The 16,233-nt window shown below is 42.8% G+C and overlaps 1 protein-coding gene across 2 annotated transcripts in view; it reads left to right on the forward strand.

Moving 5' to 3' along the window:
* The window catches only part of DIAPH3 (diaphanous related formin 3), a 789,152-nt gene extending 774,154 nt beyond the window's left edge, over positions 1-14,998 (forward strand). The window contains exons 28-29 of one of the 2 annotated variants that reach the window (XM_069758173.1): positions 3,637-3,735; positions 12,428-14,998. In XM_069758173.1, the coding sequence (XP_069614274.1) occupies positions 3,637-3,735; positions 12,428-12,684 (356 nt within the window). In that variant the 3' untranslated portion in view covers positions 12,685-14,998. The remainder of the gene's footprint in view (positions 1-3,636; positions 3,736-12,427) is intronic. The other variant, XM_069758174.1, reaches the window with a different exon arrangement.
* Positions 14,999-16,233: the final 1,235 nt, after the last annotated feature.

Consider the following 16,233-nt stretch of genomic DNA (forward strand, 5'->3'; position numbering starts at 1 on the left):
CTACTGCGTTCTGATTGGTTTGCGGCCATGCTATGAGGCGACACATAATAGCCCTTCCGTCCTTTGTTCCTGAGTGCGTGGTGGATTGCAGAACGTTGTAGAGTTCTCCGGCCTGCGACTCCTCTTCCATTTCGATAATCTGTTCTGCAAGGATTCTTCTGACAACTATACATTGTGTATGGTAGGTATTGTTTGGGGTCGCAAGTGCGTTTTCATTTTCCCCTAAATTTTTATATAGGGCAACTAAAAATAATTTCCTGCTATCATTGCTGTGGAGGGATGGAGTGAGGGCTTGTCTGCTATCTGTGTACATATACTTTTACACGGGCTGATATTTTAGGGGGTCTTGTACTTGCACACCCATACAGCATGTTTTCTGTCATGCATGATAACAGTTTTTTTTATTATTATTTATTAACTTTATCTTCTTTTTCTTTTATGTGTTTCAGTGTGCAGCATCATGAACAATGCGCAGTGTGCTGTTGTGTTTGCTGCATTGCTGGTTGAGGAAGCTCGGCGGCAAGATGAGGCTCGGATGCATGAGAGGCGTTCTAAACAAAAGCGTCGCATGTGGACCAGAGAATGGCTGCAGAAGAGGTCTGATTTGTCCCACATGCAACTTGTAAGAGAGCTTCAGAAGAAGAATCCTCATGATTTCCGCAACTATCTGCGGATGTCTGAGGAAACCTTCCAACATTTACTGGAAAGAATTACTCCACTGATTCAACGGAAGGATACAGTGATGCGTGCTGCCATCCCGGCCGATGAAAGATTGGCAGTCACGCTGCGATTCCTGGCCACCGGGCGCTCGCTGCAAGACTTGCATTTTTCTTCAGCCATTTCAAGGACCCTGCTCAGCGTTCTAATTCCAGAGACATGTGATGCGATTTTCCACAGTCTACGTAGCTACATGCAGTTTCCCAACACGGAGGAGGAATGGAAAAAGATTGCCTCCGATTTTGAGCAGCTTTGGCAGTTCCCAAACTGTGGTGGGGCTTTGGACGGGAAACATGTCCGGATCACTCAACCACCGAACAGCGGATCCTACTTCTTTAATTATAAGGGCTATTTCAGCATCATCCTGATGGCCCTTGTTAACGCGAATTATGAATTTATAAATGTAGATGTTGGCATGAATGGAAGGGTTTCCGATGGTGGCGTTTTAGAGCACACACTCTTTGGAGAGCGTTTGAACAACTGTGAACTTCACTTGCCTCCCAACTCTGAGACTAGAGGCAACCTTAATTTTGTTTTTGTCGGTGATGAGGCCTTCCCGCTTCATCCCAATCTTATCAAACCGTTCCCCCAAAAAAGTCTAACAGAGGAAAGAAGAATTTTCAATTACCGTTTGTCAAGGGCACGTCGGGTTGTAGAAAATGCCTTCGGTATCATGGCCAATCGCTTCAGAGTTTTCCACACGCCTATTAACATGAAGCTTGAATCGATACTCTGTTGTTTTGGCTTGTTGTGTGCTTCACAACTTCCTTCGCCGTCGTGATGCTTTGGCGTACAGTCCACCTGGCTTCATGGACTCTGTGGGCCTAGTAAATGGGGAAGTGCAGCTCGGTGAATGGCGCGCAAATGATCCCGCAATTGCAGGCCTTCAACCGTTGTTACCTGGCAGAAACACCCACGATGCGAAGACCTGCCGAGACAACTACTGCCAATATTTTAACGGTCCTGGTGCTGTTACTTGGCAGCATCAGAGCTTATAGTGGGCTACTACTGACATGTATACACTGTTTTAGTTATTGCACTGATTTGTCTAATAAACTGTTTGTTTTACTTTGAAAAAGCTTTGTTTCTCATTCTTTCTGCTGTAAGGGCCCATATATACATACGTGTATTCCTATGTATACTGATACATCCATATACATCAACATTGAAATCTACACAGATACCTACATATACACATACATACTCACAGACATACAAATATAAATACCTATCTAAACATTAATACATATCCATACATGAAACCACCAACACTCCAGTCTTCCAGTGCAACCGGAGACGCTGTATTGAGAATGCGTCACATTCAGAACGCAGTAGCGTCTTCGGTGTGACCTGGAGATTACAATACAGGCCGCTTAACGCAGTAGCGTCGTCTAATAACCGCGGTGACGTTGATGCGTCGTGGGCGTGGTTTACGGCGCTGATGCGTTGTGGGCGGGTTAAAGGACAGTGCTGCGGCCTTGCTTTTCACTAGTGGCGGCAAAATGGCGGCCAGGCGTCGTGCAACGCCTTGGGGTGACGCAGAAGTGCGTTACCTAATTACTGAATTAGATGCCCGTGATTATGGGTGTCATAATCACCGAGAGCATCCCGTCCTCCATAAGCAGGCTGTGCTGCGGAGGATCAGTCGGGGCCTAGCCCAGAGATTTGGAGTGCAGCGCTCCAGTACCCAGATCCGGAAGAAGCTGGCGGATCTGCAGTACAGGTCCAGTGAGCGCCTAGCCAGCATCCGGTCACAGAGCCTTCCACATCGTGGTGAGTGTTGTTAAGATAGGTTAGCATAGTATATGGCCACGACCGTTTTTAGTGTTTCTGCTGCCCTCGTACACACACCAGGCTCGGCTCCGCACGCCTCGTACACACCCGGCTCGGCTCCGCACGCCTCGTACACACACCAGGCTCGGCTCCGCAAGCCTCGTACACACCCGGCTCTGCTCCGCACGCCTCGTACACACACCAGGCTCGGCTCCGCACGCCTCGAACACACACCAGGCTCGGCTCCGCACGCCTCGTACACACCCGGCTCAGCTCCGCACGCCTCGAACACACACCAGGCTCGGCTCCGCACACCTCGTACACACCCGGCTCGGCTCCGCACGCCTCGTACACACACCAGGCTCGGCTCCGCACGCCTCGTACACACACCAGGCTCGGCTCCGCACGCCTCGAACACACACCAGGCTCGGCTCCGCACACCTCGTACACACCCGGCTCTGCTCCGCACGCCTCGTACACACACCAGGCTCGGCTCCGCACGCCTCGTACACACCCGGCTCGGCTCCGCACGCCTCGAACACACACCAGGCTCGGCTCCGCACACCTCGTACACACCCGGCTCTGCTCCGCACGCCTCGTACACACACCAGGCTCGGCTCCGCACGCCTCGTACACACACCAGGCTCGGCTCCGCATGCCTCGTACACACACCAGGCTCGGCTCCGCACGCCTCGAACACACACCAGGCTCGGCTCCGCACACCTCGTACACACCCGGCTCTGCTCCGCACGCCTCGTACACACACCAGGCTCGGCTCCGCACGCCTCGTACACACCCGGCTCGGCTCCGCACGCCTCGTACACACACCAGGCTCGGCTCCGCACGCCTCGTACACACCCGGCTCTGCTCCGCACGCCTCGTACACATACCAGGCTCGGCTCCGCACGCCTCGTACACACCCGGCTCGGCTCCACACGCCTCGAACACACACCAGGCTCTGCTCCGCACGCCTCGTACACACCCGGCTCGGCTCCGCACGCCTCGTGCACAGTCCTGCATACAAATGGGGCCCCTGATCATATGACCAAAAATCTGGCCCAGTATATTGCGGCACATTTGTTACAACAGTAATTACAGTGCAGCACCTCAGGTATGTAATAATGTAATATTTTTATTTTTCTCCAGCACCAGCAGACCCGGAGCCCCAGCAGGAGTCAACGACAGGCTCACCAACAACAGGCTCGCCAGCATCACTCCGTGACATGGGTGAAGTCATGTCCCCCGGTAATTATTGCACTAAAAAAAAGGTCCATACAACTCGTAAAGGATAGGACTGTCGTGTACTATGAAGTGTTGTATCTTTCCCTAGGCGGTGATGCCAGAGGATCCGGGTGGTCCATTAGTTCTTCCTCACCCGATTTACCCGGAAACCGTAAGTGTTAAATAGCAAACACGTACATGATAGTTAGATCCATGTACAAACTAAGTTTTACCATTCCCTCCATAGAAATCCCAACATTAGAGGACCTCCAGGCATCACACAGGAGGATGATGGCGACACAGGGGACACTGGCTGAGCAAGTCAAACAGCACGGAGTGATGCTGGATCGTTTTGTGGCTGCACAACAGCAGAGCGGCAGCCATTAATTTTTTTTTTGTTGATGGTTTTGTATTTAGTTTATTTTGTATTTTGTTATTAGGTTGTTGGTATGTTAATATTGTTTATAAAACAAAATAACAGTTTATATCCCCTGATGTGTACGCTTTGTTAAAAACAACAAACATGTTTCATCACGCACACTCATTATATGTATGTATCTGTATACATGCACCCAGCCCATTACCCTGCCTACTAGACCTGCAAATAAGTATATGCTGAATTCAGTAAAGCAGGCTGCAAGTTTTGAATTATCAAAACAATTTTATTTATAACAATTTTTAACATAAAGTAACATTTAAATTTAACTCTTTAATATAAAATAACTTAACTATACTACAATTATACTTCTAACCCGAAATATTTAATGGAACTATAATTCTTCATAATGGTTTTGACCATTCAAAAATCCTTGGCTGGGCGGAGATGATAATTGCCCAAGAAAAGAATGAGAAAACCTGGGATATTGTGGTGGAGGGGCAAGCGGCATGTTCAGGTGAGACCTAAATTGACGGTGTGCTGGTGTGCCACGCATTTCCTGAGGCGTTTCATTCATTGGCTGCCATGAACGGTCCATAAAACTTTGCACACTTGAACTTTCATCTAGCTGTCCAGCTGCCGCTTTGCTCAAAGTTTCAAAAATCACCCTCTCGGCGTGGATCCTTTGTTGGTCTTGCAGCTTCCCTAGCCGATCAGCGGCAAAGTTGGCAAAGCTGTCCACGGTACTGTGGCTCTGCTGGCTTAAAGGGAACCTGTCACCCCGTTTTTTGAGATTGAGCTATAAATACTGTTAAATAGGGCCTGCGCTGTGCGTTACTATAGTGTATGTAGTGTACCCTGATTCCCCATGTATGCTGAGAAATACATTACCAAAGTCGCCTTTTTCGCCTGTCAATCAGGCTGGTCTGGTCAGGTGGGCGTGTTCACAGCGCTCTTTTCTTCCCCAGCTTTCCGTTGGTGGCGTAGTGGTGTGCGCATGTCCAGAGTTCCGACTTCCCTGCGCCCACGTGAAGACACAGCGCGCGATCTGCGCTGTAATCCCTTGCATCGGTGGGGGCGGCCATCTTCCTGGGGCCGCGTGTGCGCAGATGGAGTGCTCTGCTGCACGGGGCTTCAGGAAAATGGCCGCGGGATGCCGCGCGTGCGCATTAGAGATCGCGGCGGCCATTTTCCCAAAGCCGAGATGCAAACTCGGCTTTGGGAAAATGGCCGCCGCGATCTCTAATGCGCACGCGCGGCATCCCGCGGCCATTTTCCTGAAGCCCCGTGCAGCAGAGCACTCCATCTGCGCACGCGCGGCCCCAGGAAGATGGCCGCCCCCACCGATGCAAGGGATTACAGCGCAGATCGCGCGCTGTGTCTTCACGTGGGCGCAGGGAAGTCGGAACTCTGGACATGCGCACACCACTACGCCACCAACGGAAAGCTGGGGAAGAAAATTGCGCTGTGAACACGCCCACCTGACCAGACCAGCCTGATTGACAGGCGAAAACGGCGACTTTGGTAATGTATTTCTCAGCATACATGGGGAATCAGGGTACACTACATACACTATAGTAACGCACAGCGCAGGCCATATTTAACAGTATTTATAGCTCAATCTCAAAAAACGGGGTGACAGGTTCCCTTTAACATTTGCTTTGCCAAAGTGACCAACTCTGTTGATGGCGACACGGTTTCTTTTCTTTTACGACCATTGTTAATTCGACCGTGGTACATAAGGTGTGTTGGGGGTTGAGGGTGCAGGGTCTTCACTAGACCCCTCAGTAGCCTCCGCCCGGCTTGGTTCAGCTCCCAGCAGGTCTTCACTGGTCGGGGTGGACAGATCATCATGCCGATCTTGCTGCAGGAACAGAAAATTTAGAATTAAGGGGAGAAACTAGTAGTACAGGATAGGATTTTTTTCATTCAACGGTATGAGCACTGAGTGGGGCCAAAAAGTTAAGGATTGTACTTATCTGAAGTGGAAGGGATAACTTGGATAAAATGCAGCATAATAAAAGAGGGAAAAACTTAGTTACTATTTTCTACTCGACTATGCCATGAGAGACCAAGTTTTAAAGCTTTTTACAGGGAAGCAAGCAAAGAAGGTACTTACATCTCCAGGGGTGTCAGTCGGGATCACAGGGTCTTCATCCAGGGTCTGCCGCATTGAAGATGCCATTGTACGCGGGAGCTCCTGGTCACGGGTGAAGCCAAGCAAGTCAAAGTACCATAACGATGGCACATAAACCTCGTCTGTGGCGGCACCAGACTTCTTTGACCTCACCACCTTGTTGAGCTCCTTTTTATAAACTGTGCGTAGACCCTGGATCTTTTTCCGGACAACACTCTCATCCACCTTCTCGCTGGGGTTATGCTGCTGAAACAGAGCAACAAGTTTGGCAAAAGCCTCCCTCTTCTTGTTTCTGTTGCTGTAGTCAGCGGATTTAATCTGCCAAAGGCAGGGCAGGGATCGATACATCTCAATCAATTCCCGTACAAACTCCTCGGTATTGAAAGACATCTGAAAGAAAGAATAGCATACAGTGAGCATATATGGAAAATTTTAAATAACATTTTGAAAAGAGTTATGTATGAGCCACACTACTGTGAATGTAAAATAAAGAACAATGCGCCTGGCCTGCTAATAATCTCTGCCAGTCTGCAGTCCCTCCTTCCAATAGTCCTCCACTGACCACACCAATGCTGCCTGTGTACCCCTGCCATGCAAATGGAACTGGCATAGAGCCAAATTTATTATTTAAAAAATACGGCCTAGTAACCCTGTCTGCGGTCACTCTGTGCCCACGAGACTACCTAAAATGGCTCCATGTGCTAAAGTATATATACACAGATACCAACAAAGCACTCCCTCCCTCCTTCCAGAGCAAAGATAGCAGATTAATAGGTGCCAAGGGAATGGAAAGGGAATGGAAACGCATTTGAGACCCCAAATGATACCTACCGTGCACAAAGTATAGATATCCGAAGAACCGTTGAAGAATAGCAACGAATAGAAGTCGCAGGCCGGAGAACTCTACAACGATCTGCAATCCACCACCACGCGCTCAGGAACAAAGGACGGAAGAGCTATCGTGTCGCCTCATATGGCTAGGCTGCCGACCAATCAGAACGCAGTAGTGACCACCAATTAACTGAATGGGGGCGGACAAGGCAACACAAAGGCACGCCTGTGTGACTACAACGTCACACAAGACGTCCCTCATCGAGGTCTGTATCGTTATCATAGCAGCCATGTGAAGGGTCACAACGACAAACGACATCGTTCTACAGGTCGCTGCATCGCTGCTGCGTCGTTCGGAAGATCGCTCTGTTTGACATCTCACCAGCGATATCATAGCGACGCAGCAACGATCCCGGACAGGTCGTATCGTTGTCGGAATCGCTTAAGCGTCGCTATGTGTGACGGGGCCTTAACTCTCTTGACTCTATAATCTCATTTCCAGAGTTTTCACGCTACAGAAACTGCCCTGAGTAAAGTCTCTAATGATCTACTAAATGCTAAATCTTATGGTAACTACAGTCTTTTGACACTTCCTGATCTCTCTGCAGAATTTGACACCTTGGACCACAAACTCCTCCTTGCTATGCTACACTTCATCATGCTCAAACATGCCTCTTTTTTGCTTCTCTTAATAGCTCTTTATTTCCTCTTTTGGTATATTATTTGCTGGCTGTTCTTAGTCTTCTCCTTCCTTATGGGCTTCCTCAGGAATCCATCCCCGTTTCCCTCATCTTTTCTTTCTATACAGCCTCTATTAGATAAACTATTAGCAGGTTTTGCTTTCAGTACCATCTCTCTAACTAATGATGCCCAACAATTCTACACAGTATCTCCAGAAATTAGCCACACACTAATACAAAACACCAGTGGCAATTTGTCCTCTGTTTCAACATCATGTCCTCTCTTTTTCTGAAATGGAATGCAGAAAAGTGACAATCCCTTTTTAAAACTTTGATTTGAACAATGAAAGCTTTTATTTTTCATGGTTTGGTGGGGATTTCAGTAGTCTTTTGCCCAAGCAAATATTAAAGTGATTGCATTTCCTAGTCATTTTTGTGGGAAGACCCCTTTAAATGATCATGCTGGTTGTGCTACATTTATAGAGAAAGTTAAATCTGATTATCCAGCACGGAGCTTCATGATCATTTTAATTTTAACTAAAAATAGAAGACTGATCGGCTAAACGCAATGATATGGCTCCTCTGCTTCAATATCAAATCTGTGCTGCCTTCCTCAGTGATACCTACTCTTGAAAGTATATTTCATAAATTCTTCCCAACCATCCAATAGTCTAGAGTATCTGGTATTCTGACGCACATAAGATACCATTAAAGCTGGATGAAAGTACGGTAGTTTCACTAGACTATTTGATATCTTACAATTTCCGTGTTTAAGAATATCTTGTGGGGAAGAAGGGTATTTCTAAGTTTGTGTGCTGCGTTTGTCCAAGAATATAAGACTTAGCATCACTTTTATTTATTTTTTTCCTTATCAGAAAGTAGTTTTTCCTTACACAAGCAAGACCAGATCTTAAATTTGTAATTCAATTATAGGTTAATGAAGCATTGTAAGCACTATTTATAACTGCATTTTTAAAAAGTCACAAGCCAATTATGCAAAATGTCTATATAACTTTCCTCACCTAGCAATGTAAATAGATTTAACCTTTCTATTAATTACTTGTTCACGCAGAGCACGGCTTTCAATAAAGCAGCATTTCCTGTAATAGCATTATTTTTCAAAGGCATGACTTTTTCAAAATCTACACAATTTTAATGAAAAAAATGTAACCCTTTTCTTTGCCCACTGCTCATTACCGCACCAATATTCTGCGAGCCCCTATGACGTGCGGATGAAATTCATTTCTTTATCGCATTTGGCTGGTTCATGCTTCCATTTCTGCCTTCTTTATGATGATGTGTGCTCATATTGTATTCAGTATACTCTGGAAAAAGTCATTATTATGAATACCAGAAGCTTGAATTTCTCCAAAGGATTCACGGGGTTAGTGTAATAGATCAAAGGTCATGAATCTGCTAAATGCAGCATAGGATGATGTATAACTTTCTCTTTCTTTTCAGCATTGCATTGCATCTTATTTCTACCCATTTCATGTATTAGGCTAGGGTTAATTGGTCATTAATTGGTGGAAGTTAACTGTGCTTACTTACCGCATTTCAATGGGCTAATGTAGCCAGACCGGCTAATGGCTGGTTTGTTAGATAGTATCTAGTATAAGTGTAAGGGGAAATTCATAAAATGTCATAAAATGACATTGTTAGAGGAGTAAAATGTACTCAAACTGTCTTACTCCCTGTTAATGAAATAGGTTTAAGCTACAAGCCATGACAATTCTGATTTGGCATTGTTTTCTGCCTCTTCCCTACTTAGAATGTCCATTGATCCGTCTCACACGTCATGACTCGGAAGCTGTCACCATTCTTTCAGATACAATGACTTTGAGTGTTGATACTGTAGATCAGGCCAGTGTATGTTTTAGTAAGCAGTACTAATTTATACAATAATTCAAATCTTTATATTATTTTGAACCTACATTTTTATTTTTTTTTCATACTAGTTCTCTGTGCTGAGCTTCCTCACTCTAATGCTGAACTGTCAATTCCTCTCTCCATATATCCAACAAAAACTTTGTGATAAATACCCAATATTGAACTGAAAAAAAATGTTATCCTGTCAAGCAAACTGCCAATATAAATAGCCATTAAAGGAACTGAAAATGTGTTATGTGCATTGAACATCAGACATGGTCTTTTGGAAAAGTTTCACTGTGTTTGAACACTAACTAATAAAGTGAACAACCCCTATTTGTTATGCTTTGACACATGGTGGAATTATGGGCAGGAAGTGAAGGGTCATACATTTGAAAAGACAACCCCTTTATCCAACGCAAAATTCCAATGGCAAATTTTAATGTTAAGCATAATATATATATATATATATATATATATATATATCATTGTGGGGCATCTATGTTGAATATTAGTCACTTTGTTGGATGCCAGGCTAGAAGAACTTTTTCTAAATCCATTGCATGTCAAGCAATCTGGTAATTCTCTTTGGCTGACAAATGGCAAAAGTAATCCTGAACATCAGTATATTGCATTCATAGCTTTGTCAAAGCAGTGTTCTTGATAAAGGCTTAATTGTAAACTGAAACGTATCCCTTTAGAGAAGCACTCCCATCAAAGTTTTTATTGTCTTAATATATTGCAGTCATCATGTTGTATAGCACTGTGTTCTTACAATTGCTCATTTTGCCTTTCTACCCAGTTAATTCTTTGTTTTTTCATTAGGTCTATGACATCACGTGATTAAAAATTGACTAGCTGAATCTTTCTTTGTTGAATCAGAAAGTCTGTTTTCTCTGCACAAGTCATGGGTCACTGCAAATGTGAATGGCAAGGGGAAGAGGAGCAGCTTTGTCAGAAGTTGAAGAGGGGAATGAGTCATGTAGAGAAAAGAGACTTCCTGTTTCTACATACAGCAGTGAAAAGAGAATATTTGGGTAGAAAGACAAAATGCTATATTATATGATTGCAATATATTATTAAGAGGATGTAAACTTTATGATGACTTAAATACAAAGGACCATTGAATGAGAGATCCTGATGTCCAGGAGCATTTTTGATGACCAGTTTGGCCTAACTAGGGGGGGGGGGGTTGCTCCGTTATTGTAAAGTCACACATGTTGCTTGTATATGGATTGAAATTGCCAAAAATGGTCTTCACGCCATTGGAATCCAGTGTTACCGAATGGTAGAGGTTTTCTCGTGCAAATTACGTGGTGGAAACACTTATATCACCTTTGATTGGAAGTGAACAACATTATATTGTAAGAAGTATTTACTGAGCCATCATCTGTCCAGTCTCAAATGTGCCAGGATATTGAGATTTTACTATACATCTCTTTCTAAACAAGATTGTAAAATCTATAAAACGTAATATTTGCCATAAAGCTGGAGTTTAATTTTACAGGTACATAAGATGTATTTACTACATGGTTCTTATTTGCTCTGATGTTATCCTTGAAATGTCAGTAAAATATAAGCCAAGTAAATTACCTTTCTATACATTCTCTAATCTAATCGGATATCTTTCCCCATAGTATATATTTCTCTAGATGACAGTAATATATGTATTTTACATATGTTAAATGAAGACCATATACTGGACATGGTTATTACCACCAATATTCTGCTGGGAAATCTTCTCCCGTTTCAACAAATGCTAGTTAAATTTTACATATCATATTTTACAATTGAAAATGTGTTATCCCTATTTTCTTATAACCAAACAGCGGACGTTCTGTTGGTAATTGTCAAGATTGTGTGTAACATACTCATCCATCATTGTGAGCCCGTGGTCAAAAAATGACAATGCAGTAAATATCTTCAGCAACCACCTTTTAATGTACAAGCCGTTTTCAGTAGGAATTTTCAGCTCTCGCATAAACCACACTGTCATGAGTGACTGCCTGTGCTCCAAAGTCATTACTATTGAGATGATAGGACATCTTTCAGCCGATAACCGAAAAACTTTAAATGTCATATCAAGTTTCTCAAGACATTTTCAATCCCCCTGCTCAAGGTTGCCTGAATATTGAATATGCCAATGTTAAGAAGCCTGCCTATCTTTGGGAGGGATCATTCTTGAAAATGAGCACTAACGATTTGAGGAGTCAGCCTCAGAAAGTCACTTAATCATCTGCCGGTGTGGCTGTCTCTTTCCGCACTTGTGATAAGTCAAGATCATTGTCTCTTAATAGTCGCTTTCTAGAAAAAGATCACAAAGGAGGAAAATAGATTTCTTGGGAACATAAAACTGCGGTGCTCATTTCATTGCAAATGTAAAGTTTCCTCCCGACACTGAGAGTTTATAACCAGGAAGACAAGGCTGCATATTCTTCGTAATAGATGCAAAAGAAAATAAAATATATTTACCGCTGATACGTTCTCTTTATCAGACCTATTTTATGAGCAAATGCAAATTACCCTGATAAAAATGTATTACCGCCATCAATATCCTCCCCTTTCGGGCCAGATCCACCTATAAACAACTACTTTACAAAATCGCTTTTTTCTAGACAGCCTTTTTAATAGCACTATATATTTTCCTCTACTTTTTTCCCCTCTATGCCGATTCACTTAATACATATTTTTGCTTTTCCTCCCACTTTCAGCTTAAGCGTTAAATTACCTTTTCCACGTTCAATAAATTGGAAATATAATGCAATGTATGTTTAAAATCTAATTCAATTTAATAACCTAGCATTTTACTTCTATTTTTCACAGAAAACCAAAAACCTCAATTTGAGAGATCACGTTCAAGACCAAATATCCACTCTACAGCTGCAAGGGCTCCAGTTGCTAAGGAACTCAGTTATGAGATGGAATCTCATGCTTCTGCAACAAGAAGCAAGGTTACCGCTAGAAAAGAGGTGTGCAAGTCAGAAGGGCATAAAGACAATGGGGCAGGTCACAGCACTGCTGTCAAGGCAGAGTCAATTCCAGAAGTGGAAGCTTTACTTGCAAGACTGCGAGCTCTTTAACAAAGCAGGGGGCCCTTCCTACATTTATCAAAAAGATAAAAATATAAATAAAGCCATGTGAGCTGAACTGCAGGTAACCAAGGAAAGCAGGATGTGCAATGTCAAGCATTCCATAACTGCCTGTTCATGCGGGTTTTCATTCTATCATTCCAATCCTGGCCCCAGGCTTATAAATGGCATCATAAAGTATACATAGTTTTCCATAATAGTTAATGACTGTAGTGCAGTTTGCGGTTCTCCCGCCAATTCTTCCAACAGCCTGTGGGCAGAAGTCTTACCTAATTCTCATCATATAACTGCTGCAGTAGTATTTCAAGGTGTTGTGCAGTTTCTAAAATATAACATCCACAAAGGTTATAAAACAGAAATTGAGTGGAACTTGTCTAGCCGACCCTGTGCAGAGGTCCCTGTGCAGAGGTCCCTGTGCAGAAGTCCCTGTGCAGTAGACCCTGTGCATTAGACTTTGTGCAGAACATCCTTTTCACAAGACCTTGCATTCCCTCCAGTGCTTGTTGACAAAATGCCAGCACAGTCACTTAATTGCTCAGTGCTGACCATTAATGTCAGTTTTTCAGCTAGTGACCACTGATTGACTGCTGAAATAAAGTGCAGTTTTTCAGCATGTCACCTTGGATCATCAAAAGCATTAGGCCTGGGAGTAAAAAAAAAAACACAGGTAGTTCTTATTTCCTTAACTTATTTTGGTTATTTTTATTTTTGCAGAAATTGGAAAAACCCTTAAATCCATTTTTTTTACTTTTCTCTGCGCTTGAATCAAACACCTACTAGGATGGAAGTTAAGATACTCGCAAAGTATCCAAAACTATCACAGTATCAGTTCCTTGGTATCATTTGGTGACAACCATTGAATATTTTATCTTGCAGTGTTGTCAGTCCTAATGATGCCACAAAGTCAGCAGTTATATTATTATGGGCTCAACAAAAGTGCAATTCCTATTTCTTCTTCGCATTTATATGTAAACGTATAATAAAAGATTGGCACCTTCACAAGCATTAGCAGTTTAGTAACTGCTTAGTAACACAAAGTTTAGTGTTTCCATTGTTCCTGGAATGGCTGCTTTGTCACATGTTGTAGTAAATATTGCTTGAAGATGTGGGTTCACTTTAGAACGTCTTTTTAATGTTTAAATATAAGGAACTTTTCTACATCTATTTTCTAAGTCAATGTGTTTTTCTTTTTGTTACTAATCTTTTGTTACATCCTGCACTATACTCCACAGCTGCATTCACAATTTTGTGTGAAAGTTGCCATAAATCTTATCTGACTATTTAACAGATGCAGCTAAACTGAACATCTACAATGCTACACTGCACTGGAAAAGTTAGATTTTGCGCCATCATTCATACAGCATAGGAGCAACACACTTGTTCTTCCGGTGCAATGATTTTTATGCAAGCTTAAAAATAATCATTTTTGGCTACATATGTCCACATGTTATCAGGAGATGGGCTGCTGATAAAATAATGGTCATATTAATGATTGTTCTGTGTACATAGAATGTTTGTCAGCCTGGGAAAATAAGCCATTAAAGGGGGTGTGCACTACTAGCACATCACGTTCTCTTTCCTCATGTTTCCTATATGCACCTCCGGCACCCTTCCAGCGATGCCGACACTTGCATACCTGGGGCTCACATAAGGTTATCTCGCCTGAGTCCTACGCTTAATCATCCCTGGCAGCACTGTCCCCACCTTTCGACGAAACTTGTGTCAAGAGGACGTTTGAGAGCAGCTACAGCCCTGACTTTCTGTTGATGTTCAATATGTCCAAAGGCGGATACAGTGACGCCAGCATTGATTGGGTACACTGCTCATGTTTCCTGTAACAACCTCAAGTGAGCACCAGAACTGCGAGTGCCAACACTGCTGGAATGGCGCCGCAACAAAAGGGCAATGTAGGTGTTTTTATCTTAACAGGGACAAACGTTAGGAATGAGAAGGGGTTGGCTAGTAGTGGACAACTTCTTTAAGCCATTAAACGATTACCGATCAACTTCAATGTAACTGATCTGTAGTTGCTTAACAGCTGCAGTTGGCAAGTGGAAATGTTCTCCATTATAAAAACTCAGAATGTAATAATTGTGACATGATATGATGCAGATCAGACAGTAGGTGCTTAGACAATTGAGCATAGTGGTATGCAGAATTGTGAATGCTGCTCTGGGCTGTAACTGAAGATTGGTGCAAGATAAGAATAGTGTATTTGTAAAGCTGTTATTTTTATGTATTCTAAATTGCTATGCAAACTGTAAAATGTTAAAGGTTAAGCTACACCAGACAATCATTTCTTGTACATTTCCAAATTGCTTGTATTTTTTTTTCTCTCCAGTTTATTATACATCAAAGTTTTGATTCTGCACTTTCAGTATATATTTATTATATGATCAATTTATGAATACCAAAGTATACTACTTGTATATGGAAATTGCTTTATATATACAAGGGCACAGTGATCTGCTTTAGGGTAGTAAATCTTACAAATTGAAAATTATCTTAAAGAAGCAGAACCTGTAAATATTAAAGTTAGATAAGCACAAGCCAAACCACAGGCTTTAATTAGACGTAATAGAAAACATGTTGGCGTTAATGGAGCAGATAGAATTTAAAGAACCAAATGCAAAGGCTGAGTTTCTCTCAAACTCCTTCAAAGCCAGCATTCTCAGCCATGGGTGAAGAGCACACACAACAGGTCAACAAGTCCAGTGCCGGGTAGAAATTCCACATGGTATTAAATGACTTGATCTAAACCTTCAAAGTACTTAGCAATTGCCGGCTGGCAAGATGTCAGTACGCACCACAGGTTGCAGTAGAAAACACATTAGGTTAGTTTATGATATATTTGTAAGAAATAACGTAATATATGGCAGAATGCTCGTTATAGAGAACGTTGCCTTCATTTAAAGAGCATTTCTACTATAAATATTTTTATATACCAATCTGGATCTTCTCATATTACCGTCATTATTCTCCCAGTCTTGCTTTTTTATTACCATAGTGCATTTCATTTTATAAACACTACATGCTTATTATTGGAATTGCTAATAAACTTATAAATACCTCTTCCATTTCACTCCTCTGTCCATCCTCCTCCTATGGCAAGAGTTGTGTCATGCTCTATCTGATCAGCAATGCTCTGCATGTGCACATGGGTCAGCTTTAATGAGGCTTCCTTGTGATTTCCTAAGCAGTTGATAGATATAATTCTTTATTATAACATTGTGCCTGATTATGTGATCAAATCACTGCTCAGAAAACACATGGAAAAGTCTTCTAGCATAAAGTTGCGACCGCCAGCAGCAACTTGTGTGTTTCACACTTACTAAAGCTCTGGGTATGACTTCATAACTGACCACTGTAGATACCAATCTCAAATAAAGAAGGGGGTTTGTACCAAAGCTGGTGTCTGTGTATTTCCTTTAATAAAAGTGATCAGAACATCGCGTTATACAGTGCCATGCGAAAGTATTCGGCTCCCTGGAACTTTTCAACCTTTTCACACATATCATGCTTCAAACATAAAAATACCAA

This window comes from Ranitomeya imitator, chromosome 3, assembly GCF_032444005.1.
Source record: "Ranitomeya imitator isolate aRanImi1 chromosome 3, aRanImi1.pri, whole genome shotgun sequence".
Classification (NCBI taxonomy): Eukaryota; Metazoa; Chordata; class Amphibia; order Anura; family Dendrobatidae; genus Ranitomeya; species Ranitomeya imitator.